General features: G+C 38.0%; 1 protein-coding gene across 1 annotated transcript in view; it reads left to right on the top strand.

Annotated features, from left to right (window-relative positions):
* Positions 1-289: 289 nt before the first annotated feature.
* SLC1A3 (solute carrier family 1 member 3) overlaps positions 290-26,083 on the top strand; it is a 63,037-nt gene continuing 37,243 nt past the window's right edge. The window contains exons 1-3 of the mRNA XM_061358889.1: positions 290-437; positions 1,979-2,253; positions 22,699-22,836. Of these exons, the coding sequence (XP_061214873.1) occupies positions 2,073-2,253; positions 22,699-22,836 (319 nt within the window). The 5' untranslated portion in view covers positions 290-437; positions 1,979-2,072. The remainder of the gene's footprint in view (positions 438-1,978; positions 2,254-22,698; positions 22,837-26,083) is intronic.

Genomic DNA, 26,083 nt, shown 5'->3' with positions numbered 1-26,083 from the left:
AGATTTCCAGTCTGGAATGCCTAATGAAGAAGTGTTCCTGTTCCAGCCTCCGCTGCTCTGTGTGTGTGCGTGTGTGATCCTTCAATTCTTCCTGCATTCTGAGTTTGCATTTCTAACGAAGCTGAACTGACAAAGCGTGAAAGTGGTCTAAAAGGAAAAACAAAGAAAGTGACCCTGCATTCACTGTGCCAAGACCAATCAATATTCCAGAAGCTCCGCTTTGCCCTCTCTTCTGATGTGTTTTTATTTTTTCAGAGTTGCGCTCACAGTCTCCTCCCCTTTCCTTAAGTTACAGTGATAGTAAGTTGCTGTATTCCAGAGCACATGCAGATTGTCAGTTTGCTCTGCCTCCCGCTCGCTCAGCTCTGCAGCTCTGCTGGAAAACCCCCACTTTACCTGCCACCACCGTGTTCTTAGGGTACTGAAGATCTGAAAAGGTGAGCCGATTGTTTCATTTCGTGGGGTTTTGAGTAGGAAGTCTTATTCTTTTTTTCTCTGCCTTTGTATGCTACTTAAATGTACTGATCCTTTTGGCTGTACCCATGCTCTTTATCTTGGTGTAAATTGTAAAGGACAGATTAGCTGCATTAATCTTGGAAAGAAAAGTCACCATGAATGAATCTTAAAAAAAAAAAAATAAAAATTAATTGTTCTGAAAAAAATGCTGCTTGCACACAGTAGTCATGTCCAACCTGGAATATTTACTAATTTAAATATCTAGCTCAGTCTCAGGATGTTTCCACTTTTCAAAAAAGCAAAACATACATAGCATTCTGTTAAAAATTAGACAGGATATTGCACCGAAGTGCCAATCTCAGAGCATATGGTAGAAGCGGTGATCAAATCCCATCCAAATAAATTTGTTACAACTTGCTATTTGCTCTAAAACATGCTGTTTGAAAACTGTGTACTTTTAGTCTAATTTATTAAAAGTATTAGGCCACGAGATTTAATAGAAGTAAGATGTTGTTTGGGCTACATATAAACAGAGATTTCAATGGAAGCACCTAACTTTATCCATTTATTAATTTCTAATTTCTTCACAAAAATATGCCAGTGTATTGACAAAGACTTCTGAAAATGAGAAAATACCTTTGTGCAGGACCCATTTTTTAATAAATTCATACCAAGCAGCCACTAAAAAAAAAGAAACCCCAAAAAAACCCTAATTAAAGATACTGTTCTAATCAAGGATTTTTAATATTAAAACATTTTAAGGTTGATTCAGTGTGTGATTTCTTACAATCAGATTATATCCCCATAATTGCTGTCAGGCCAAGTAAACATTATTTTGCAATGTGAATTTCTGTTGCAGTCTGAACTGACAAGCTAAGTGGAATATAACTTCTGATGTTTTACAGATGTGCTCTGAATAGTTCATACACTTCAAAGATAAACATTATCAACATAAAACTCTCAAAGGCATATTTTCTCAATAGTGGTTCAGGGGTAAATAAACTGTTCGTGCTGCGTTTTGCCATGTGAAAAAGAGGAATTCAGCCAATTCATTCAACCATTTAAAAACATCTGAAATGCAGAACATTTTAAATGTACCAGTTCAAGCAAAATATTTCTCTCCAATGAGTAATGTGAAGGTGAGCTGGAATTTTTTTCAGCTAATACAGGCCTGCTAAACAGATGAAAAGCAAGCCTAACATATAGTTTCAAACATTATACCAACTTACACTCCTATGAATTTTACTAAATTCACGTTTTTAAAAAGTTAATCCTGGATTTTACATCATGACAGCAATGCTGATTCATTTCTGAAAACACAAGACAACTTTGATCAATTCGTATGATCCTTCTTTCAGACTTCTTCAGCAGTCATTGAGGTTATCTATCAAAAACTGCAGTCAACAACTTAGATACTATAAATAGTACAAGTTTTACTGAAACATGAAGAATACTTGCTTCCATATGGCTAATCATTTCTCTGAAAATCTTACTGCAATATATGGTATTTCTTGTCTTCCAGATTTCTCCAGTACCTCCCACGGAAAAGAGTCTTCCACTTTTCTGAAGGGATATTGGCAAAAGTTAATTATAGGAGAAAAGTTTCAGCAAGATAGATGACTAAAGGTAACGGAGAAGACCCAAAAAGTGGAAGTAGGATGGAACGCATTCAACAAGGTGTCCGGAAACGTACCCTTTTGGCAAAAAAAAAAGTGCAGAGCATAACAAAGGATGATGTTAAAAGTTATTTATTGAGGAATGCCTTTGTGCTCTTCACCGTTGTTGCTGTGATTCTTGGTGAGTAATTTGTTCAGTAGGAATAATCTGTTCTCCAGTGCATCTGACAATGACGATTTGCCTGGGCAATTTGCATTACAAATGAGATCTCAAATTCTTCTGCACTGATAAGAATGTTCTGGCTTTGAGAGTTTTGGCATTGACAGCTGCATGTTGAAGTTTAAGGAAGAACCATTTTAACTATTCTAGTATGCCTAAGGAGAATTTGAGTGGAAAAAAATCAGTTGGTTTATGCTTCTTCTCTTAAAGAATTATATACAGTAAATTAATTGAACGTTTTCAGTGAAATCTTTTTCTACCAAAGCAAGCTGCTGCAAAATGCTCACTATGTAACTTATTTACCTAATCTACCAAAAAAATAACACCGTGCAAATGACAAACAGAAGTCCTCAATGAATTAAATTAAGTGGCATTTCTAAGCAAAGATATATATTGGAGCCTCAGTGGTTTTGGTTTTCCCCATATAAATGCAAAACAAGCTTATGGTCTCTCAGTCACTCACAATCTTACACATGCATCTTTCAGATGCAATTGGGGCAACAATGGCAATGTTACTTTTTCAAAAGACTGCAAGATAGCGCCTGAATACATGCCTTTTTAGAGTATACTGAGAGGAATCCAGAACATCAAATAGCATTTAGATTTGGAATGCACCAAAATGTAAATTTAAAATATTGCCACACATTTAGAAAGAGAATCTTCTGAGAAAAATATACAATTTTTGAAACAAATTTTTTCTATATAGTTACAGTATCACTTTCGATAATTTTCCCTTAACTACAGATTTTCTAAATTATACCAGATGTTTCCTGAAATACCATTCTTTTAGTGTGAGCAAGAACATTATGGCTTTACTGTACCACTTTAAGTTTTATTTTCTAATTAGTTGAAAATAAAAGCGAGTCTGCTTATGAAAACCCAAATATCAGCACTTAAAAGTAAAGGTTTATATCCTGCTCCTGTGTAGGCCCTAATGTCCTTGTTAGTGCTGTTCCATATAAATCTGCTTGCTATTTTTCTATAAATTTTTCAGGAATTAAAATTTTATAGCATTACCATTATTGTTGCTAAATGCCACTTCTGCAGGATTATTTTAAATTTATTTCAGGTTTGATGGTCCTTTTCTGGGAGACAATAATATCAATTTACATATTAGTAGACTAAAGTACTTCGTTGCTGTAACAGAATTTCAGTCAGTTGATATTTATCAACAGTATTTGATCACAAGTGAAGAATTTAAGCATTTTATCTACAGCGATCAGGAAGAACAGAACTAAATAAGCAGGTTTTGAAACACTGCCCAACCTCAAGTGAATGCAGTTTTATTATTGACAGTTACCTGTCAATACTGCACAAGACTATTGTGCTCTTGCAATTTCTTCAGTGTCATCTAAGTCCAATGTGACTCCCATAAATCTGGCAAAGTGGGAGCAGAAATGTAGGCTGGACAAGTGTTTTTACTGTTTTGCATGTTCCAGTTAGCTTTAGGTAACTAGTAACAAATGTCTGCCCACAGTTCCACTAGCACCTACAGCAGTGGCAAAGTATCAGTAAGGCTGGAACCTAAGTTCTAGAACTAATGAAAATATGCAGACTCATCTGAGCCATCTGCTCCAATTCTGCTAACAAACCTATAGATGTATCTGGTGTAATATGTAGAAAAAAGTCCTCTCATTACTATCATGGAATCCTTCAGATTTTTTTCACATTTGTTATTTGTGGTGTAATTTTACCGTACATATATATTAGAACAGGAAATTCACACTTGGTAGCTTATAAAAAGATTTTTCTGGAGAATCGTTTGCTGTCATAGAAATATTCACAAGTAGAGAACAGTTGGCTAAAGAGTTTGGAGGTGGTTAAGCTCCATCTGTCTAGTTTGGCAAGGACTATTCGTTACCACCTCTCCATTGTATGGTGATCTGTGAAAAATCAGATGGATCCCTTTCCTAGCAGACAGCAACCAACATTGTGAAATTAACCCACCAGTTAGCACCACTGGCTGTCTCATCAGAGATGCTTGCATGTGAGTGTAGTGTAGGTGGAAACCGAGCTATGCCCAGGCCAGGGTTGAATCATTTACAAGAAACAATGCTTAATGCTCTCTGTAATCTAAACAAACAGATTACATCAGTTATTAGGACTGTCAGTCCAGCAATTTTCATAAAGACTAAACTCAGGAAAAACAGAAAAGCAGTTTTTCTTCAGAAACATTTATTTCAGGCCTCTTTGTCAAGGTACTGACATGAAAAAGCCTATTTAATAGAGCATTTCCGACTGCTTTGCTGGGCAGGATTGATGCTGGTAGAGGTTAAGTGGTTAAGATCATCTTTCTTAGACCCAGTTACAGGACTGTAGTTTATAATGGACACTTGAGTTTGCGTCTGTGGAGACTTGCACTTTGTTACAAAGTGGATAGCTGCAACATGCATTTGTTTGTGGTGCATACTGATATTTTGCAGACAAGAGTAGAGGTTTTCTGGCATTCACATGATAAGGAGAAATACAGCCATTCACCCCAACTTCTGCCGTTACTCTGATTCTGAAATGAATTCTAACCTGAATAGCTTCTACAATACAAAGCCAGCTAATCTTTGAAAGCCTAATGAAATTGCAAGGAGCTATAATTCATGTTCAGAATTACTTGGAACTATTCTCCCTTTCCCCAAAACCTCATGAAAGGTCCTTCTGACTTCACATTCTGCATAGATAGGATCTGTATAGCACATTGTCATTATCATTGTTGTTGCTATTTTTAGTGAAATTTATCAAACTGCTTTCAAGCTCTTTGGAAAGCTTCAGGAAAAGCATGGTCAGTAGGTAAGTTATGAAGCAATTTTCAGATTCTTCTGGTACACCTAGAAATATTAATTTTCTGCAGTGAATCTGAGCAAGAGCCCATAGCTGAGAACAGTTTTGTGAGGTGAATTTGGGAAGCAGACCACTGGTAAATTCAGAGTGTCAGGATTACCACGAGCAATTTAAGGTAGGCTAGGGGTCACGGTGGCTCATGGAAAATCTGCAGGAAGTCTTACGAGCTTTGAAGTGCTAGCCAAATTACTGGCAAAATCTCAGGCTGTGCCCTCTCTCCCACGCTACTTAGGTCCATCATCCTGTCCCAAAAATGCCTTCCTTTCAGATACCCTTCCTTCAGTGGACTGTCTTGATTCTCTACTTACCTCCCATTTGTAAGAAATGCCACAAGGAGTCCAGACTTTACTCTGGCAGGAGTCCTAAATGCCAAAGAATCTCCTGTGGATTCTGAACTTGCACTGAAGGAAAGATCAAGACACACAGAGCTGCTGAGCAGAGATCCTGAGAAGCTGTTCACAGAGGAATACTGTTTTAATTGAGGGAATAGGTAAAAGAGGGGAAGGTTGTGGAGCAAGTGGTATAAAACACAGTTTCTGCATAGTTATGAAATCACTATAGCTCCAAAGATTTAGCTGAAATCCTTTGTACGCTGACAAAGTCATATGCTGCAGTTGTCCACTGGGACATTCAAGGGGAGCAGAGATAGAACCAGTTCTGTTTTCTGGCACCTAAGGGAGCATAGGAGTGGCTCTGTCATTGAACCCAGTCTTCTGTAGTTGCAGGGAATCTCACAATAGAGGTGAAATGTAGGCAGGCCCAAACATCTGTTCTACAACAGCATACACCATATCAATTCCAAAGATTCCAAAACTTTCCAACATCTTAAAAAAAAACAGGGCAAACTAGTCAAAAAGTACAGGAAGAGGGCAGGAGAGATGAAAGCATAGCCAATGTTCCTGTTTCCCTGAAAAAAGCATAAGAACTAAATAAAGACTGAAGATGATCCTTCATAGAATCATAGAATAGTTAGGGTTGGAAAGGACCTTAAGATCATCAAGTTCCAAGCCCCCTGCCATGGGCAGGGACACCTCGCTCTAAACCATATTACCCAAGGCCTCGTCCAACCTGGCCTTGAACACTGCCAGGGATCGAGCATTCACAACCTCCCTGGGCAACCTATTCCAGTGCCTCACCACCCTAACGGGAAAGAATTTCCTCCTTATATCCAATCTAAACTTCATAATACAGAAGAAAAAAAAAAAAAACACAACACAAAACCTCTGAAACATCTGAACAGTGAAAAGCTGGGCAGGGTAGCAGATTCTCTTATATCAACACACTCCTTTAATTAGAGTCCTAAGAAGTACAAGTCTGTAATATGCAGGTAGAATTCTGGGTAACACAAAAAACAAGTCTCTTGTGTGCAGAAGTGACCTTTGCTATGGCAGATACTGAAGAATGAGGCTGAGGTACCCAGAGAAGAGTATCTGACCCCATTACACACTGACAATGAACACGATGACAATGCCTAAGGCAGCTTTGGTAAAATTTGCATGAGAACAAACAAAAGATCATCACTATAGGGGAAACAGCTGTGGGAGGTGAGACCTATGTTAAAACGTAAAGAAAGAAATGTGATGCCAGACAAAAGATGAAGACATATACAAGAAAATCAAGATAGTTTGGGGACAGCAAAGGATAGATTAATTCTGTTTATGCTGATCTCAGAGGCTGTCTCTGTGCCAGTGCTCCCCTAAATAACCTGCACAGACAATTGCTTTCTCACTGAGTGACAAAACTTTCGTAAGTAATATTCTGAAAAAAATTGCTAGCCAAAACCTTAATTCCTTTTTTAAGAAATCTTTATGATTTGGGGAAAAACAAGAAAACAAACAAAACATAAACAGGCACTGTAAGATCCAGAGTAACATTTAAAAATACAAAAGATGGACTTTTTCAAAAAGGAGAAGTGTATAAATATAGGGAACTTCAATTCTGCTACTAACAGGACAGACTGTGACATGTGAACAGTACACTAGTTTAACAGTTACCATCAAAATAAAGCTACATTTGTGTATTATGATAATCTGAATTTCTTACTGTACAGCCTAGTGTAACTACCATACATGACACAGGGTAACAATAATAAATGTGGCTACTTTGTGAATTACAGTTATACATTCCTGAGACAGCAGCTGTGCATATATGCACATTAAAGGTATAAAATGTGCTTAATATAGACTTGCTACCTTCTCATTTACTCTAAACTGTCATTTTAAGATTCTATGAATTCAGGGGACTTGCAAAGTGGTGCTCAAAAGTAGTATGTCTGAGTGGTCACGAAACAATCCAGAGAAACATGTATTTGTTGCACTCTTCATACAGCTTGTGAAAAAGAAGGTGAGGTCCTCAAAATTTATTTTTGTAATGCCAGTTCTCACAAAGCAGATATCAGGCCTGTCCTGGGTGGAATGCAAGATGGTAACCGCATGAGACATTTAGGATGTGTATGTGGTTTCTCAGAGATTTTACAAGAGAATTCCCTGAATGCCAGTAAAATACAGCAATCACACTATCAAAAGATGTGTTACAACAGAAACAGTGGTCATCTCAAAGACCATAAAATTTTTTGTGTGTTTATCATCAAAAGGGACTAAAAAGACATTTCTGCATTTAATGAAGTAGTGTTAGGGTTGCCAGTCCTTTCCACTTTTCAGTAGATAGTCACTGTAGTTACTATGGTGATTGCAAGGCAGTACAAAGTCATAACCAAAGTGCCAATGATTTGTATGCTGAGTAAATGTTTTAAGACTTTTAGATCCTTACCAGCACCGTAGCTATTGTAAACCTAGAATGAGTTGTCGTCTGTACTGGAATGCTTTTGAGTTGGCCACAGTGCAGGTGTGGTGAAAATAGTACTATCTGTTGTTCATGAATTCTTAAAAATTTCATCCATGTGGCTTAAATTTCTCACACAGTTTCTTGAAAACATAGAATCATAGAATAGCTAGGGTTGGAAAGGACCTTAAGATCATCTACTTCCAACCCCCCTGCCATGGACAGGGACACCTTGCACTAAACCATGTCACCCAAGGCTCTGTCCAGCCTGGCCTTGAACACCACCAGGGATGGGGCAATCACAGCTTTCTTGGGCAACCCATTCAAGTGCTTCACCACCCTTACAGTAAAGAACTTCTTCCCTATATCCAATCTAAACTTCCCCTGTTTAAGTTTTAACCCTCTACACCTTGTCCTATCACTACAGTCCCTAATGAAGAGTCCCTCCCCAGCATCCCTATAGGCCCCCTTCAGATACTGGAAGGCTGCTATGAGGTCTCCACGCAGCCTTCTCTTCTCCAGGCTGAACAGCCCCAACTTTCTCAGCCTGTCCTCATACGAGAGGTGCTCCAGTCCCCTGATCATCCCCGTGGCCCTCCTCTGGACTTGTTCCAACAGTTCCATGTCCTTTTTACGTTGAGGACACCAGAACTGCACACAATACTCAAGTGAGGTCTCACGAGAGCAGAGGGGCAGGATCACCTCCTTCAACCTGCTGGTCACGCTCCTTTTGATGCAGCCCAGGATACGGTTGGCTTTCTGGCTGTGAGCACACACTGAAACTGGCCCACATTCAGTTTCTCATCAACCAACACACCCAAGTCCTTCTCCACATGGCTGCTCTGAATCTCTTCTCTGCCCATCCTGTAGCTGTGTTTGGGATTGCTCCGACCCAGGTGTAGGACCTTGCACTTGTCATGGTTAAACTTCATGAGGTTGGCATCAGCCCACCTCACAAGCGTGTCAAGGTCCCTCTGGATGGCATTCCTTCCCTCCAGCGTATCAACCGAACCACACAGCTTGGTGTCATCGGCAAACTTGCTGAGAGTGCACTCAATCCCACTGTCCATGTCAGCGACAAAGATGTTGAACAAGACCGGTCCCAACACCGCACTCTGAGGGACACCATTCGTTACTGGTCTCCAGCTGGACGTTAAAACTAGAAATAACCAAGCATCTAAAATTTTCAGGGATTTTATGATACTGAAGGAAAAATATTTTTATAAAACACTTATGTTTTTATGTGAATTAAGATAATGTGCATTTGGAAAACGATACAAAAAAGACTGAAAGAGAAGTAAATAAATTAGATCTTCTGGATATTAGTAAGACTGCTAAAGATGTAAACTATAAATGCAGGCATTGTGATAGTTTACTGTAGCACCGACTTCTGGATGAAGATGAGAGATGCTGACCTTTATTTTTCCATACCTCGTTAAAAAAATCAGATATTCTGGTACGACCAGCTGCATAAAATAACCCATGTAGTCACATTACTTGTATATATCCTCTGTCTGTCCTCCAAATTTATTTTGCTTACTGCGCATTCCTTTCAAATATTTATTTCATTCAGATTTTGAATCAAATTTTCAGATTACAGTTTAGTAATCCCCTCACTACAAGAGAGACATTGAGGTGCTGGAGTGGGTGCAGAGAAGGGCAACAGAGCTGGTGAAGGGTCTGGAGCGCAAGTGTGATGAGTGAATGGCTGAGGGAACTGGGAGTATTTAGTCTGGAGAAGAGAAGGCTCGGGGGGACCTTACTGCTCTGTACAACTGTCTGAAAGGAGGCTAGAGTGAAGTGGGGTTGGTCTCTTCTCCCCAGTAACAAGTCCTGAGGAAATGGCCTCAAGCTGCACCAGGGGAGGTTTACTCTTGATATTAGGAAAAATTCACCAAAAAGGTTTGTCAAGCATTGGAACAGGCTGTTCAGGGAAGTGGTTGAGTCGCCATCCCTGGAGGTATTTAAAAGACATGTAGATGTGCACTTAGAGACATGGTTTAGTGATGGACTTGGCAGTGCTATGTTAATGGTTGCTAACCTTAAAGGTCTTTTCTGATCTAAACAGCTCTATGATTCTTTGGGATTTAGGATATTTTGTTATATATTTGTTTCTCAGCACATTATAGTTCAGTTCGACTGGAGCTTTGGAACAACAAAGTAATGCAAGTGAAACATTAAAAAAAAACGTAATAGTAAGGAACTAAAAGATATCTTCCTCAATATCAATTTCTCCAGCTGTGTCGTTCTTAGTATATGCTATGGTGTCTACAATGTATATTAGAAAACTAATAGGCTCCTGACCAAGGAGTTTTAAATTAGTCACTGATACAACAAAAATAAATGGTGTGGAATAGGGAAGAAAATATGCAAAATAGGTAAAGAACAAAGGAGTTTTATTAAGAACTGGATTATTATGTCAACCCATCAGACTTGAAGTTGTACTGACACTGTTTGTACTTTTAATCCACAGGAGGAAACCATGGGGTGTAACTTTTAAAAATCCATGCAAAATGGATCTACTTTGAAGATAAATTTTATAAGGCATTTTTTTAACAAACGGGAAAATAATAGGTCCAGTGAACAGTACAGCAGTGAAAAGGAGAAAATTCAAAATCAGGAAAAAAGGCAAAGAATCCAAGAGGGATAGCAGTAGAATCAGGAGGGTAGCAAAGTGTTGCTGTTACTTGTATTTTGTGGTTGTTTTCCCATGTCTGTTCTCTTAGCAGCAGTTATATTCACCTTTTGACTTCTTGTTAAATTCTGTACATCGAAGAAATGCATCTTCTTGCTTGAGATTTGATGTATTTCCTGATGGCATGGATAGAAGATTACAAATGGAAATCAGCTTGACAGTTACAAAGTGTGTGTTTGGTTTTCACCATTTATCTTGGCATAACTGCGAAATTATTTATGAAAAAAAGTTCTAAAACATGGGGCTGAAATGTTAAGCATTATTTACACTGAAGCATTAGGTGATCCCTCACACTGGCTCTAGTAATTACTGTGGTTTTATCATTCACAAGGACTGAATTAAATAAAAGAAATAAATAAAATTGTATATCAGGACTAATAACCAGGGAATTCCTGAGGATACTTACCAAAGGCAGTTGATAAATAATGCTACTGCATATATTTTGAGTCTTTTAAAATCATTTTTACTTGGGAATACGTACATTAAACAAACAGATACACCATCTAGTCTTTCAGAGCCTAAAATGCAAGAAAATGAAGTGACGTATGGAATCCAAATCTCAGAGCTGGGTGTCTTGCTAGGGCATGAGTGAAAGCTATGAGACTCAGAAGACCCCAGCAGTCCACAAGCTAAGCATGCAACTGCCTAAAACTTGCCAGGAGAAAAACAAACAAAAAAAACCAGGTTTGGATTCCTATTCCCTCTCCTGTCTGAGTAAGTCAGGACCATGCCAGATATTTTTATGCAGTCAAGATCCAGAAGCACAGGAGTGCTCACCTTGGAAATGGTGTCAGCAGTCCTTGAGGAATTGGCTCACTCTTTTCCTTTCAAAAGCCAAGTAAAAGGAGGATGCAATTCCACCATTACTTTCAAAGTTCTGTCATCAGGCAGAAGGAAATGCAGTACTTCTAAAGACAAATACGTATGCCAAGACAGCAGAAGTTGTCAGGATGTTAAAACATGGCTAAAATGCTCTCAGGCTATGAAGTAATCCTTTCAGCAAGAATAAGAACCTGAGGCATCGAAAATCCAGGTAGTTTTCTGCATGTGTCAGTTACATTCAGTTTCTAGATCCCCAAGACTTCTGGAATTAGGCAAATAGATGTTTAAGTCATGACAATTCTGAGAAAACCACAAATAGAACAGTGAAGCGAGGGGCCTACCAAAACACACGAAGCACCCATTAACTTTATACATTTCCAGAGCTAAGTTGGAAATTTGGACTCAGGTACTTATTATATAATTAAATATTGTTCCAGGTGCCAGTTTCGCTTTTCCATTTTTTGTGACCTTTAAGATAGGAAAATTCTGCCTCTCTGAAAACACTTAATAGTGAGAAGTGGGGTGTTGTAATCTTTATGGAAGCTACATTTAAATTAGTTCTGTATGCTACAATGAGTTAACTCACAAGAAATCAGATGTGAGACCTCTTTTTAATCAACTGAAATAAAACACTGCTGGAAGTTTATGTGCTGAAAGAGGCTGTCTGACCAGAAAACTAAACAGATTGAAAGCTCAAGTTAAGAATAGTTTCACAGTCATATTGAAGCTTTTAGGGATGAAGTGGCTACAGTAATAAAATCAAAGCGGTAGAGAGTGAAAGCATCCTATCTTTTTAAAAAGATGATAGTACGATTCCAGGAATTTTAGTAATGAACTTGATTTCCTTATTAGAAGAATTCACTGAATGATGAATTAAACATAAATCAAGGATTGGGGTAATGCTTACACCTGATATGACAAAACTCTTGTATTCCACAACAGGAAGTGCTTGCTGTCAGTCTGTCCAGGTTGTTTTCACGTGTCAGCAGAATACTGGGTAAAAAAGGTTCTCTAAAATCTTGTAACAAAATCTGCCATGTGAATTATGTTGTATGACCCAAACAGTTCTGGCATAGGCATATCTTGATTCAACAAAATACTTAATGCTCAGTGGCAAACATCTCAGTTACAGATTTAGACTATCAGCACTAGGCTAAATTAACAGGTGGTTTTGTAGGAATGAAAAGTTGGGCTATTTCCATAGACATGTGAATGCCTAATTTGAATGCCCCACAGATAATGGTGTAAAACTGCATATCAAGGAAGAGAAGCTTACAATGAACAGTTTTGTAGTGTATGTCTGAGGTGGATTTTAAATAAAGCAAATAAAGGCATTTATCAAGGTCTAACATAAGGCTCTCTGTTAAACTACACTGGAATTTGTTCAGACCAGAGCTCTGTTTTCTGAGCATGTTCACACAAAGTTCTTGGCACTTAGGGATCTCAGTCTCATTGACTGTGATTCCTCAGTTTTACAATAGTCTAAAAAAGAAAATAATCCAGAAGGGCAGCTGAAAGTGTAGTAGAGAAAAACAGAATTAGGTGCTGTTAAAGACTATGTCAGCTTCCAGTTGAGGAAAAACAGGGAAAAAAGAAATGTAGAGGCAAGATAGAAACTATATAAACTTTAAGAGGGCAGCTCTTCTATTAGTTGGGAACTATTCTTTATGAGAGTAAAAGCATTAACATTGGTTATGAAGGTGAAGCAGCAAAGTAAACCCAGGAATGAAAAAAACCAAGTAACTTTATAAAGTACTAAGTAGCATTATAATTCTAAATAATACTTAACAAAATAGAATCTGGCATGTATCGTGAATGTCTGATCTTTTATATATATAATAAGAGAAATATCCTGAATTTTGATGTAATTATTTGTTATTTTGTGCATTTTTTTTTTTTATAGCTCAGAGACTAATAAGAGTACATAAATTATGAGTAGCTTGTCTTTTAATAAAGTCTTCTGTCTGAGGATGGAATCAGGAATAACGTCCCTATTCCATGAAGAATGGTCTGCTTCAGTGGAGCAGTGAAAACCCTTCTTCATTCCAAACTGTCTACAATCCTTCAATTGCTTGTCTTAATAAATAACAACAACAGAGAAATCAAAGATTATAAATAGATACAGAAACAGTTCAAGGAAAACAGGGAAAAATAAGAAAAAATTGAAGGCAAAGAAAGAAGCAGAAGTTGGATTGAAGGCAAAGGAATAAGCACCAGAGAATGGGCAACTGCCCAGCTATAGCTATAAAGACGTTTCAGAAGTTCAGGCACCTGAAGAGTTAGACAGTGGAAGGCAGAGGCTTTGAGTGTTTTACTTCTGAGCTGTGAATTACGTGCCTATGTGTCTATGTTAATATAGCTTTAAATACGCATAAAACATGTTAATATCATTAAATGCCTCTGGATCTTTTGTAACTGTAAATGTAATTGTAACTCAGTAGAGTTGTTGTAAGTTTGGTGTGATTTTTGTGGAAGGTAATAGCTCTCAATGGATAAAGTGAATCTTCAGGGTCAGGTTCAGGAGGCAGGTGTTCCTGAGGCACAGTGACTGCAGCACTGCAGGTCTGTCTCTCTTCAGTATAGCTGAGAGCACCATGCCACTCTTGTGACCCCTCAGGCTGACAAGAAGTTCAGTGTGAGCCAGCAGTGTGTGCTTGCAGCCCAGAAAGCCAACCATGTGCTGGGCTGCATCAGGAGTGTGGCCAGCACTTTGAGGGAGGTGATTCTCCCCCTCTAACAAGAAGTATATGGACCTGTTGGAGGGAGTCTAGAGGAGGGCTATGAGGATGATCAGAGGGCTTGAGCACCTCTCCTGTGAAGACAGGCTGAAAGAGCTGGGGTTGTTCAGCCTGGAAAAGAGAAGGCTCTGGGCAGACATTTTCGCAGTTCCCAGTGCCTAAAGGGGCTACAAGAAATCTGGAGAGAGACTTTTTACAAGGGCTTACAGTGATAGGACAAGGAGGAACGGCTAAATTATTAGAGGGTAAATTTAGATTAGATGCTTCTACGGTACTTCTCCCATGATTCCCCTCATGGTATCTCAAGCAAATCAGAGAGCAAATTTGTGTCTAAATAAAGCCATATTCCACTTCAGTATAGCCACCTATTAGAACTACTCAGCAATACAGGTCCTTAATCTCTCTACTGCACTGGTGTCATCCAGTTAAGAGAGAAGTGAGATACCACACAAAAATATATACACCTTTACATGTGGATTCTCTGCTGGGTTTCTATCAGATGAGAGCTGTAGAGGAGTAACAGCTAGTTTATTAAGCCAAATGATGCTTGGTCTTTTAAAGGTCTGAAACAGAGAAGCAAGTTCATATGGAAAACATTTGCTCTAAATTTAGTTTTAAAAGAGAATTAAAGGAATTTTAAGCTATCTTCAAACTCGTAATTTTGGATTCTTTTAGGAAGAGTCAGTGATAAAGTTGCTTAAGGGTACATTTATGTGATTGACTAATACAGCCCTACCTGTGTCCCTGGCTTCATATTTCAACCCTAAAATGTTTGCTTTTCTCCCTTGCCATTACATCACCACTATCATCTAGCACAGCAGTAAACCTGTCCAGGGAACTAATTTGTCAGAAAACTAACCCAGTAAAAAATAGTTCTTCCCTGGTTTAGCAGCCAAATGAGCTCATCTCAGTACTTGGCAAGTACAAGTGCATTGAAGTACAGATTTCAAGTTTGATTAGTTTGGAAAAGAGGCTGAGGGTGACCTCCTTGCTCTCTACATCTTCCTGAGGAAGGTACATTACCAAGTCTTGGGAAACGGGAGAGGTGCCTGAGGACTGGAGGAAAGCAAATGTCACTCCCGTCTTCAAAAGGCAAGGAGGACCCAGGTAACTATAGACCAGTCAACCTCACCTCCATCCCTGGGAAAGTGATGGAACACCTTATCCTTGGTGCCATCTTAAGGCATATCAAGGATAAAAGGGTTATGAGGGGCAGTCAACATGGCTTCACCAAGGGGAAGTCATGCTTGACCAATCTCGTAGCCTTTTATGAGGAAATAATACGGTGGATGGATGATGGCAGAGCGGTGACGTGGTCTACCTTTACTTCAGCAAAGCCTTTGACACAGTCTCCCACAGCATCCTCACAGCTAAATTAAGGAAGTGTGGTCTGGATGATTGGGTAGTGAGGTGGACTGTGAACTGGCTGAAGGAGAGAAGCCAGAGAGTTGTAGTCTATGGGGCAGAGTCTAGTTGGAGGCCTGTATCTAGTGGAGTGCCTCAAGGGTCGGTACTGGGACCAGTATTATTTAATATATTCATCAATGATTTAGATGAGGGAATTGAGTGTACTATCAGCAAGTTTGCTGATGACACTAAGCTGGGAGGAGTGGCTGACACGCCAGAAGGCTGTGCTGCCATCCAGCGAGACCTGGACAGGCTGGAGAGTTGGGCGGGGAATAACTTGATGAAATATAACAAGGGAAAGTGTAGAGTCCTGCATCTGGGCAGGAACAACCCCAGGTTCCAGTATAGGTTAGGGAACGACCTGTTAGAGAGCAGTGTAGGGGAGAGGGACCTGGGGGTCCTAGTGGACGACAGGGTGACCATGAGCCGACACTGTGCCCTTGTGGCCAAGAAGGCCAATGGCATCCTGGGGTGTATTAGAAGGGGGGTAGTTAGTAGGTCGAGAGAGGTCCTCCTTCCCCTCTACTCAGCCCTGGTGAGACCTCATCTGGAATATTGTGTCCAGTTCTGGGCCCCTCAGTTTAAGAAGGACAGGGACCTGCTGGAGAGAGTCCAGCGCAGGGCAACTAAGATGATTAAGGGAGTGGAGCATCTCCCTTATGAGGAAAGACTGAGGGAGCTGGGTCTCTATAGTTTGGAGAAGAGGAGATTGAGGGGTGACCTTATTAGTGTATATAAATATATAAAGGGGGAGTGTCACGAGGATGGAGCCAGGCTCTTCTCAGTAGCAAACAATGATAGGACAAGGGGCAATGGGTACAAACTGGAACACAAGAGGTTCCACTTAAACTTGAGAAGAAACTTCTTCTCAGTGAGGGTGACAGAACACTGGAACAGGCTGCCCAGGGAGGCTGTGGAGTCTCCTTCTCTGGAGACATTAAAAACCTGCCTGGACACATTCCTGTGTAACCTTATCTAGGTGTTCCTGCTCCGGCAGGGGGATTGGACTAGATGATCTTTTGAGGTCCCTTCCAATCTCTAGCATACTGTGGTACTGTGATACTGTGACATGGAGAGGAAGGTGCTGAGCTCTGCTCCCTGGTACCCAGTGACAAGACACATGGGAATGGTTCAAAGCTGCACCTGGGGAGGTTTAAACTGGACCCCAGGAAGCATTTTTTTACCAAGAGGAAGGTCAAACACTGGAACAGGCTTCCTGGAGAGGTTGTCGATGCCCCAATCCTGTCAGTGTTAAAGGGGCGTTTGGACAACATGTTTATTAACATGCTTTATGTTTTGGTCACCTCCGAAGTGGTCAGGAAGTTGGACTAGATGATTGTTGTAGGTCCCTTCTACTGTGATGACTGTGTAACATAAGAAACAGTTCTCAAACAATAAAGAGGCGTAACCCTGTTGCAATCCTAAATTTTATTGAGTAAAGAGGTAGCTAGTTAGCTAATAATCAGTAATTAGTGCAATAAGAGCTAATCTTTACAACAGAATTAGCAAAAATAACAGAAAAATCACACATAAAAACAAGACTGTTGCAGTATTTAGGAATTGAATATGTAGGTTAGATATCTAATATTTAAGTTCAACAAAATATTTTCAAAGGGAACATACATCCTATCCTATATAAAGAAAACCAGAAAGTAAGAAAGAACAGGTGATATGCAAGGTGAGGGGAGGGAAAGTGAGAGTGAGGGGAAGATTCAATATAATATTGTGGGAAAAAAGAAATTATGAAAATCAAAACCATGCAAGTGAATTGGCTAGTCTGTGGTTCTCATGGCAAGCAAAGAAAGAGATTAAGGGCAATTGTGATTTTGTTGGGAGCTGGAATTATTTCTTATCACTAGGGGAGTTACTTACCTGTTTCTTTCAAGTACATACAGTTGTGGCCTTATCTGAAATTGGTTGTTAGAAGAAAAGGTGTCAGAACAAAATGGTAAATTAAGCAGAAGCAAATGACCCAAAGAACAAAAACATTCATTCCAGAGCTCTGCAGGAACATAAGAATGAAATGGCTGGGCAGCTAACAAAAATACATAATGCACCATCAAACTTGTAGGAGCCCAACTCTCTTGGTGACTCTAGACTAATTTCTGCTATAGAAAAAAAGTTATTTGCTTGCTGGTTACAAGTTTTTCTAGAAGTGTACTATTTACAGCTATTACTTTATCGTGTCATTTCACCTATTTTAAGGTATTCTTTTCCAGTTTTTATGAAGTTTTATATTTCATGCTAGAAAAGAAAAAATAAGTCTTTATCAATATCCTGTTGAAGGTTGTTGATAAAGACCTCATTTAACAGTGCTTTGAGATTTACTGGTAAAAAGCAGAAGTGTATGTAAATCTGACTGGTGTGTTCTGTTTCAGCTGGCAAGTACTAATATAGAAAACACATCTCTTGCCCTTTCATTAGTACACCACCTAGTATTTTCCTCTTGAAATATGCTTAAGTAATTTTTGATCAATTAAAAAGTAAACCTGCTGGATTTTCTACTTTCTGCATGAAAATACAGCAGAGAGCATGGAGATTGTAAAAAGTATTATCTCCAGAAGCGCATAAGGTTTAATTTAAAAAAACAACAAGACTTCACTTATTTACGAAAAATGCTGCTATTGTTCACTTAAAAACACCATGCCTATTAGGAGCTTCCTTATTCTCTTAAAATTATGAATGATTTGAAGTAGTGAAAAAGCCCCACAATCTGCTCCATTAATCTTTTATATCTAATTCTTCTAAGAATGACAAAGAGAAGAGTAGTCTTTAGCTTTCCTAAAGTCCTTGAAATAGCATTTAGATCTGGGTAAAGCCCCATCTCTCCTTCCTCTTCGAAGAGTTATGATTTGGTTTCTTTTACTGATAAGCTGTTTTAAACCTGTGTGTGGATATGCAACCTGTTGCATTTATGCAACACAAAGGATCATGTGAAAGAGCTCTCTAGCATTGTGAGAACAAGACATTCAAGTTAATAACAGTTAAGAACTTAATTTTCTTCATGGAGTATTTTAAAGTTCATTTTCAAATTCAACTCAGGAAATTATAAGTTGGTGATACTCTGGTAGATCACTACAATATTTTTTATTTTTTTTTTCAAATAACACCCAACCAAAAAAGAATAAATATCTCCATAACACAACTATTCCTAAAAACTGAGTATTACAGAAGTGTTTTTGTCTTGTTCCTTCAGACCCTGATTGTAGTGCTCACTTCATCACATTTTGATGTTGATCCATTTAAGAAATTTTGTATAGAAGTTTGTATGCTTCTTAGCAATTGCAGGTATACCCATATCTTTTAAAGCCTGACCTCAAGACTTTATTTTTCGGTTCTGGTATTGCAGCATCTAGAAGTTAAAACCCTAGGACATTCATCAGTGTTTTCCTGTCTTAGGAATAAACAGTCCCAAATCATATCTGCTATTTTTGCCATTTCCATCCCATTCTTGTTGCTATTAGAATTATTTTCACCTTCTGCTACTTTTGAGTTTAATATAACCTCTTCTCTTTATTCATACAAACTGAGCATTTTTTGAACTTCTATTGGTAGAAAAATGCAATAAAATTGTGTAACCCCAGGATTATTCTGATTGTCTTTAGGATTATCTAAAAATGAACTTTTCCATAAATTTGGCTATCTCACTGACAAGAACACCTCAAAAATCTTTTTGTAACTACAATCTGATTTGCTTCTTCATAGTGAACTGTATAAATCATTCAGCAGTATGGTTCTGTTATACAACTATACACGTGTATAGAGTAAATCTCCTTAACTTAAACAAGCACTACTGATTTTTGTCCAGAAAAATCCTAACAAATTCTATTGAGAAATCTACTCTTCCCTGCAGTGCAGAAATGGTACACCGTTTACCATTTGAGAAGTCAGGCTCTGATAGCGTTGATTAGTTGTTCTTTTCTGTTACAAAGGGTAGACAGAAACCTGCACAACAGGTTGTGGGAACTTGTTTCACATAAGGCTTTGTTTCATTACAATTTTCAGAATTAATCAGCAACTTGAAACTTCTACTGAGAAAGGCCAGCTCCAGTATTTAATTCTCCGAGTCTTGACTGGGGAGGGTGCTAAGCACTGCAGTTCTTACCACACACAAAGACATGGATGATTGTTGAAATACCACACACCTTAGAAAGATTTAGTACCTCTTACCTGGTGTTACTTCCCAATTTTATTTTGATACTTTGTCATTGTGTCTGTCTTTAAATCATTGTTGTATGCTGGTTTCTCATTATTTTAAACACTGTGAATGCTGGTTCTGAGAAGTGAATTCAAATAAGTCAAAGCTACCTTTCCAAGCTTGACCTTTCTATTTCAAGTTCATGATTTTTCTTAATGAAACTTTGTCAGGATGTAATACCCAGTATCTAGGTATTTAAACTCAGAACCAAAAATAAAGTTTAATCTCCATATACTCTAAGATCAAGAGACACTGGTAAAATCATGCTGTTCTGTCATTATCTATTCAATGCTTTCATTGTCACACATACAATGAGGAAATAATTTGCTGAGATCCTTTACTGAGCCTCACTATGTGAAGACATTTTCAGAAACATCAGTAATAGCAATCACTACTACATCCATATTACAAGCAGGGAAAATGAGTCAGAGAAACGTTCTTACGTCTTAGGCATAACTGCATAGAAATTAATAGCAGTGATAAGATTAAGGCTGAAGAATTACTAACTGTTGGGTGTTGACCCAGTTCACCACAATGCACTACCAGGCACATTTTTTCCACATCACAGAAATTCTTTTTGTAAACTGCAGTGCTGGGCAACCTTGTAATTATGCAGAGAGTGTTTTCACACACACACACACACACACACACACACACACACACACACACAAGAAAAAGCAGTAATTTTGGGCTCAACAAGTTTACTTAAAACTTCAGAAACTTATTCTCACTATGACTAATATTAATGCAAACAGCCATTTACTCAGGCCCTGATTTTCTCTTAGGCCATTTTGTAGTGCTTGGACAGTAGTGGACCAGATAATCAAGCCCTTATAGTATAGCATAAGGACTAGTTCTTATAGTAGCCTCAGAAACCCTTACTAGCTTCAGTGAGGCTTTGTACTAGTGCAGACATTAATTCATGTGGAACTAATTGCAGGACTGTGGCCTAAGAAACTGGTCTAGCTCTATTTGCTTGTTATCCAGTTGTCAAAATGCAGTGCTCATTAAATGCAGAAACAAAGGGTCCGGATGGATTCTTTATATCTGAGAAATGTGTTCACCATATAAAAAGAAGGTAATGAGTAACACTGCTGTGGAATTTAAAACCTTACTGGAAAGAAGAGAAAGTCTAAGGCAGGTCTTTTAATCAAGAATAGTTCAGAATCCCTTTCTCTATATATTTTATGATCTACTTTTACCTGAAAAGTAATTTATGCACTTGGACTACCTGAGTCTTCTTGCAGTACGAATGAGACTTACATGCTTTGTAGTCCCATTGCTTTTTTCCACAGTGTGGACTCCATGCCTGGTTCCAATTGTGCTCTAATTACTTTTCTCCTGTCCTGTAACACTGAGATTTTCTGTCCTATGCAGGACATTTCTGGACTCCTCTAACTTAACCAGCCTGCATGATCAGACAGACAGGACTCATTAACATGAGAGTTACAGCTATTTCCTTACATCAGCAGACGGCAATAAGCTAGTGTAGGAGGCATAACAGCATATTTTAGCTAGTAAAATTTGGCATGAAAATATTATTATCTGCTGTATGGATGTGCCAATCTAAAATCTGATTATTTTAAAAAGCGCAAAACCACAAAGTGATTAAGAATTGGAACTAACAGTTTCCAAAAGTGTTCCATGTTACAGCAGTTTTAGGATGTACCCAAGTGCTAATAGGATCTAAAAGTGAGCTTGAATGCTCTGCTGCCTAACATCACTGAGGATTCAGTTTCATGAAAAGTTTTAGAAAACTGAAGTCTGTCTATCTACCAAAAAGGGCAGTCCCACTCTTCTCCAAGGCACAATTCTACCTGTTCCCTGTGAAGATACCAACACTTGTGCAGCCATGCAAAGAAATTACCTCAGGGAATTGACCTAGCTCCAAATTAACTCAGAAAAAATAAATAATTTTTGCAGAATTATCAGTTCTCTGATTCAGCTTTCTATACAGCCATGGTCAACACAAATACCAGTGCTAGACAGTGGGGAAGAATATGGAGTTATTAATGGGAAGGAGGGATAGTTGGGCTTCATGATCTGTATATTTAAAATGTGTTGCCTGGCTGGATATAGAAGGCCTACATCAGATAGACACCAAACCATTTTTTAGTAAATTGCAGCTGTTTATGTAAATTAACCAAATACTTAACTAAATAAGCAAATAAAGCATTTGGTGCCAAGTACAGGACAAAATATACAAAGTTCTAGCTGTGAGATTTAGGTTGCCACACATCAGCTCATCTGTAGATTCTATTTGTAAATATATCTCAAGCACCATTTATCTGTTGCTAGCAAGATAAATGGATCCACTCCCTTGCTCCACTCCCTCAGGCACTGAAACCCACCTCTTGATCATCCAACAAGACCTTCCAACCCTGATTAGCTGCTGCTTTGCAAGTGCTTATGTTTCTGAATGTAGGCATGTGTAGAACTACAAACCTCCTGATGCTGTTTTGCCGTGTAAAGCATCTGCAAAGGTTATCTCATCCAATCTCCAGCTCATCTACAGGATTAGGTTCCACAGTGTAAACAGGCATGGACAAGACTTCTGAAGGTTGGTAGCTAGTATGTATGTGCATTGCAAATATGATTACACTCACAATCCCAGAATTCAAAGCACTTGGCTGCAGTAGCAGGAGCTGTTATCTTTTCATTAATGCTTAAGATATACTTCTGACATTAATCCAGATTTGAAAAAATAGCAGCACAAATAACCTCATGATTCTGTTACAGTGAAAAATAATATAATGGTTTTTGCAAGAATCATCCTAACAGTAGTTGATATTTCAGAGAACAAATCAGGAGTGCAGTCTGGGACACTGCATTTTACAATCAGATATGCGAAGTAAGTACTATGCAGATATTCATGTTAAGATGTTACTACTACTTTAGAAGAGTAAATCATAATATCTTTTCCCTCTCTTTAGGTGTAATACTTGGATTTTCTCTCCGTTCATATAAGATGAGCTATCGGGAAGTCAAGTACTTTTCATTTCCAGGAGAACTGCTCATGAGAATGCTGCAAATGCTGGTCCTGCCACTAATTGTGTCCAGTTTAGTCACAGGTAAGAAATAAAAAAGAAACTTTCTTTTTTGTTCTTTAAATAATTTGATAAAAATGCACACATGAAATCATAATAAATGAACTTTCCATGTCATAAAAGTGTTATAACCTGCAGAAGGAGATACATTTACTCTTGCTGTTTTAGAGGCAATATAACAAGAAGTTTGAATTAGTATACAAAGAAAGCAATTCCAAGGCAATCTAACTGGACAAATTACTATATGTAGCTTCTATGAAGATGACTCTTATTTTTTCTCTTAATTTATGAACAGATTATTTCCTTCACAATGTCCTATTGTTATCACAAGTAATGTATCTCAGAAAAATACTTCCAAGACTAAAGAAAGTTTAAACTATGAATTGTGAGCCAGGGTAACCCATGCCTGTAAACCCAGATTGGCAAAACATCTATCTCCTGATCTTTTATAACAGATTAGAAAAAATAGGTGATAGATGGGTAGATTGGATAGTTTGGAAGAGACTTCATTCCCTCAGTTCTGTTAAATTCCATCAATTCCATTGCTGTTTTCTGGTCAACAGCTCTATTAAATTTCAAGCCCTTTTTACTAAGTTGTTCCTTGAGCTAGAAATACAATAATTAATTTCTTATGATGATGTATGCTTTGTCATTCCATCTAAATTTCATAGAAAATCTCTCAGATCTTTTATGAATGTTCAGAATGTATCTGTGATGCATTTATTGTATTTATTATAGAAAAGAATTGTGTTTATTAAAGAAAAGAAAGCATGGACATTGGTTTATCAGCACATCAGTGGTACAGCTTGGAGAGCTTAATGAAACCACACACTGTGCAGTCCTGTGTTCTAAACACCTTAAACACTTCTTGTCAGCAGGTCCAGAGACTATAAACTCTTCATCATTTCATTGATTGTCAAGTACTTTAATACTACGATCTCCTCTTACAAATGCAAATGAACATAGACACAATCTTCACAGACACCAAAGATAGTATATATGTATATAAGCTGTTAATGCAACAGCAGCAAACTAGGGTATTCACAGCTAAACAATCATTTGCCTTCACATATTTCAAGGAGAAAGTAGTTTGTCTCTATGCACACACATTATACAGATACTGAAAGCTTAATGAACACTGAAACCAGAGAGAAATTTATAAATCTTGTTGGGAAAACAATGACGTGTTTATTTCCCAGGAAGTGTATAATTCTATTATATCTCATATCTCCTTGCTGTTTTCGTGTCTGTTTCACATGCGGAACTCCTCACATTGGCTGGACGCTGATAGAAGAACCACTTAAAATAGAAAAGGAGAGACAGTCACCCTTTTTCAGTTTCACCTTTCAGTTTCACTGCTGTTCCATTTTGTAGGATGAGTTACTGCAGGAAAATTTACCTGCAAAGTTTCTTGTAATTGTATCCATACTGGTTCTCTGAGAGAACTCAAGGTGAAGCAGGAAATCAGGCAGATCATTCTACACAAGGGTTTGAATTCCCTTTAAAAATGCTAGGTACAGACACTTTGTCTGAGTAAAGATCAGCAAAACCACCTCAAAGTCACAAACATTCACAGGGAGCTGGCCTAGTGATAAACCACGCTCATCTGCTGTATCGCCAGGTCTCAGTAGAGATTTTGTGAAATACCAGAACAGAGTTTCCAGTTAATTCTATTCTGAAAAGAATCACTAATCTCTGGATTTAAACAATTCCTTTCATTTTGATGGCTTTTATCCCCCTTTAAGACCTTTGGAGTCCTTTATCATTTTTTATGCCTTTTTTTTCATAGCAATTTCCCTTATTATATGAAGTTTTGGCAAAGAGAAATCTTATCTATAAGATTCATCTTACTAGCATACCAGTGCCTTGTAATAGTAAGTGGACTATTCTTAGAGTTCCCTTTTGAATTAGAGATGGTAACTTGCAAGGTGAAAACATTTTAAACTTCTTTAGTTGAGCAATGAACAATTAGAGAAAACTCAATGAAATTCAGAAATGGCAGATCTCATAATTTTAAAAGAATCATTAAAAAAACAACTGTATCTTTTTTTCATGGGATTAAAAGTAATTTGCTAGTTGTTGCTTGAAACTGAAAAAAACTTTTCTACACTGAACAATACCTCATGTAGTGTGAAAATTTTTGTGTTTTTTTTTTTTCTTTTACATATTTGTTGCAGAACTGTCAGACTCAAGTAAAAATACAGGTATAATTGGATATCTTACATAATAAAGAACTATATGCAACCTTTACAGGTGTACTACTGTGCTGTTTAATAGAAGCTATTGGTTTCTTTTTTTTACACATTATTGGGTAATTCTTTATGCTTCTCAAGTCAGTCTTCAGTTATTCTTGGCATCCATGAGCCAAATCTGTTATTTCCTGTATTTTGTTTGGCAAAATAAAGTGGGTGCCTCTTAACTAACCTCAGAAGGATTCCTCCAGAGTCTTGAACACTGATAATATAATTGCTTCTTCCAACTGTGAATGATCTGAACAAATACTTGTGTTGTTGACAGGAATGAACATGTGTCCTAGGTACGATGTTCTAGGTTTCCATGTGTATGTATGTAAGTGTGCTCAATTTAAGTGGTAATGACAATATCAGCACGTATGGTCTCTGAAGTACTAGGAAGAAGCTGGGGATAGTTACATTCCTTTACAAATTTTGTGAATGTCAAAGAAATTAGAATTAAACCACATTAACAGTCATACGAGCTATAGGCTGTTATGTAAATGAAAGATAAATTGAGAATCTGAAGAATTCTGCTATGCAGCTAAACAGTTCTGACAGTTATTCACAGAATCTCAGGAAAATAAACTTATAAAAGGTGAAGTCAACCCAGTCATATTTCTCTATAGGCTCTTTCGGTACTTTCATGAAAGAAGCAATGCAGAATCACATTCAAAAGTTTTTACTCACATTCACCTTATGGCTTATCATTATTGCATGTGGCTCAAGCAGGTATGCACTTTTCTCTATGAGATTTTATCTTCTGATGTGTATATTACCCGGCATGTTCTAACATCTGCTTGGGCAAAACCAGAGTTTATTTGCATACCTTTCACCATCTTTTACTGTTTACAGGAAAATATGTTTATACAAATATCGGTAGTCTTTATCTTTTGTGGTTTAGATACAAATCCAGCTGCATACTCTGTGGTTGCTGGTCTTCATTCTCTACAGTCTTTCAAATAGGAGAACTCCTAAGTTGTTATTCCCAATCAGTGTGTGTTACAAAGTCAAAGGCAAAAAATTGAAGCACAGCATAT

Source organism: Neopsephotus bourkii, unplaced genomic scaffold (assembly GCF_033783945.1).
Source record: "Neopsephotus bourkii isolate Nb327-2 ecotype Australia unplaced genomic scaffold, CSIRO-AGI_Nbou_v1 NB_952, whole genome shotgun sequence".
Taxonomy (NCBI): Eukaryota; Metazoa; Chordata; class Aves; order Psittaciformes; family Psittacidae; genus Neopsephotus; species Neopsephotus bourkii.
The sequence above is the reverse complement of the archived record's forward strand: the minus strand, read 5'-3'. Positions and strand labels throughout refer to the sequence as shown.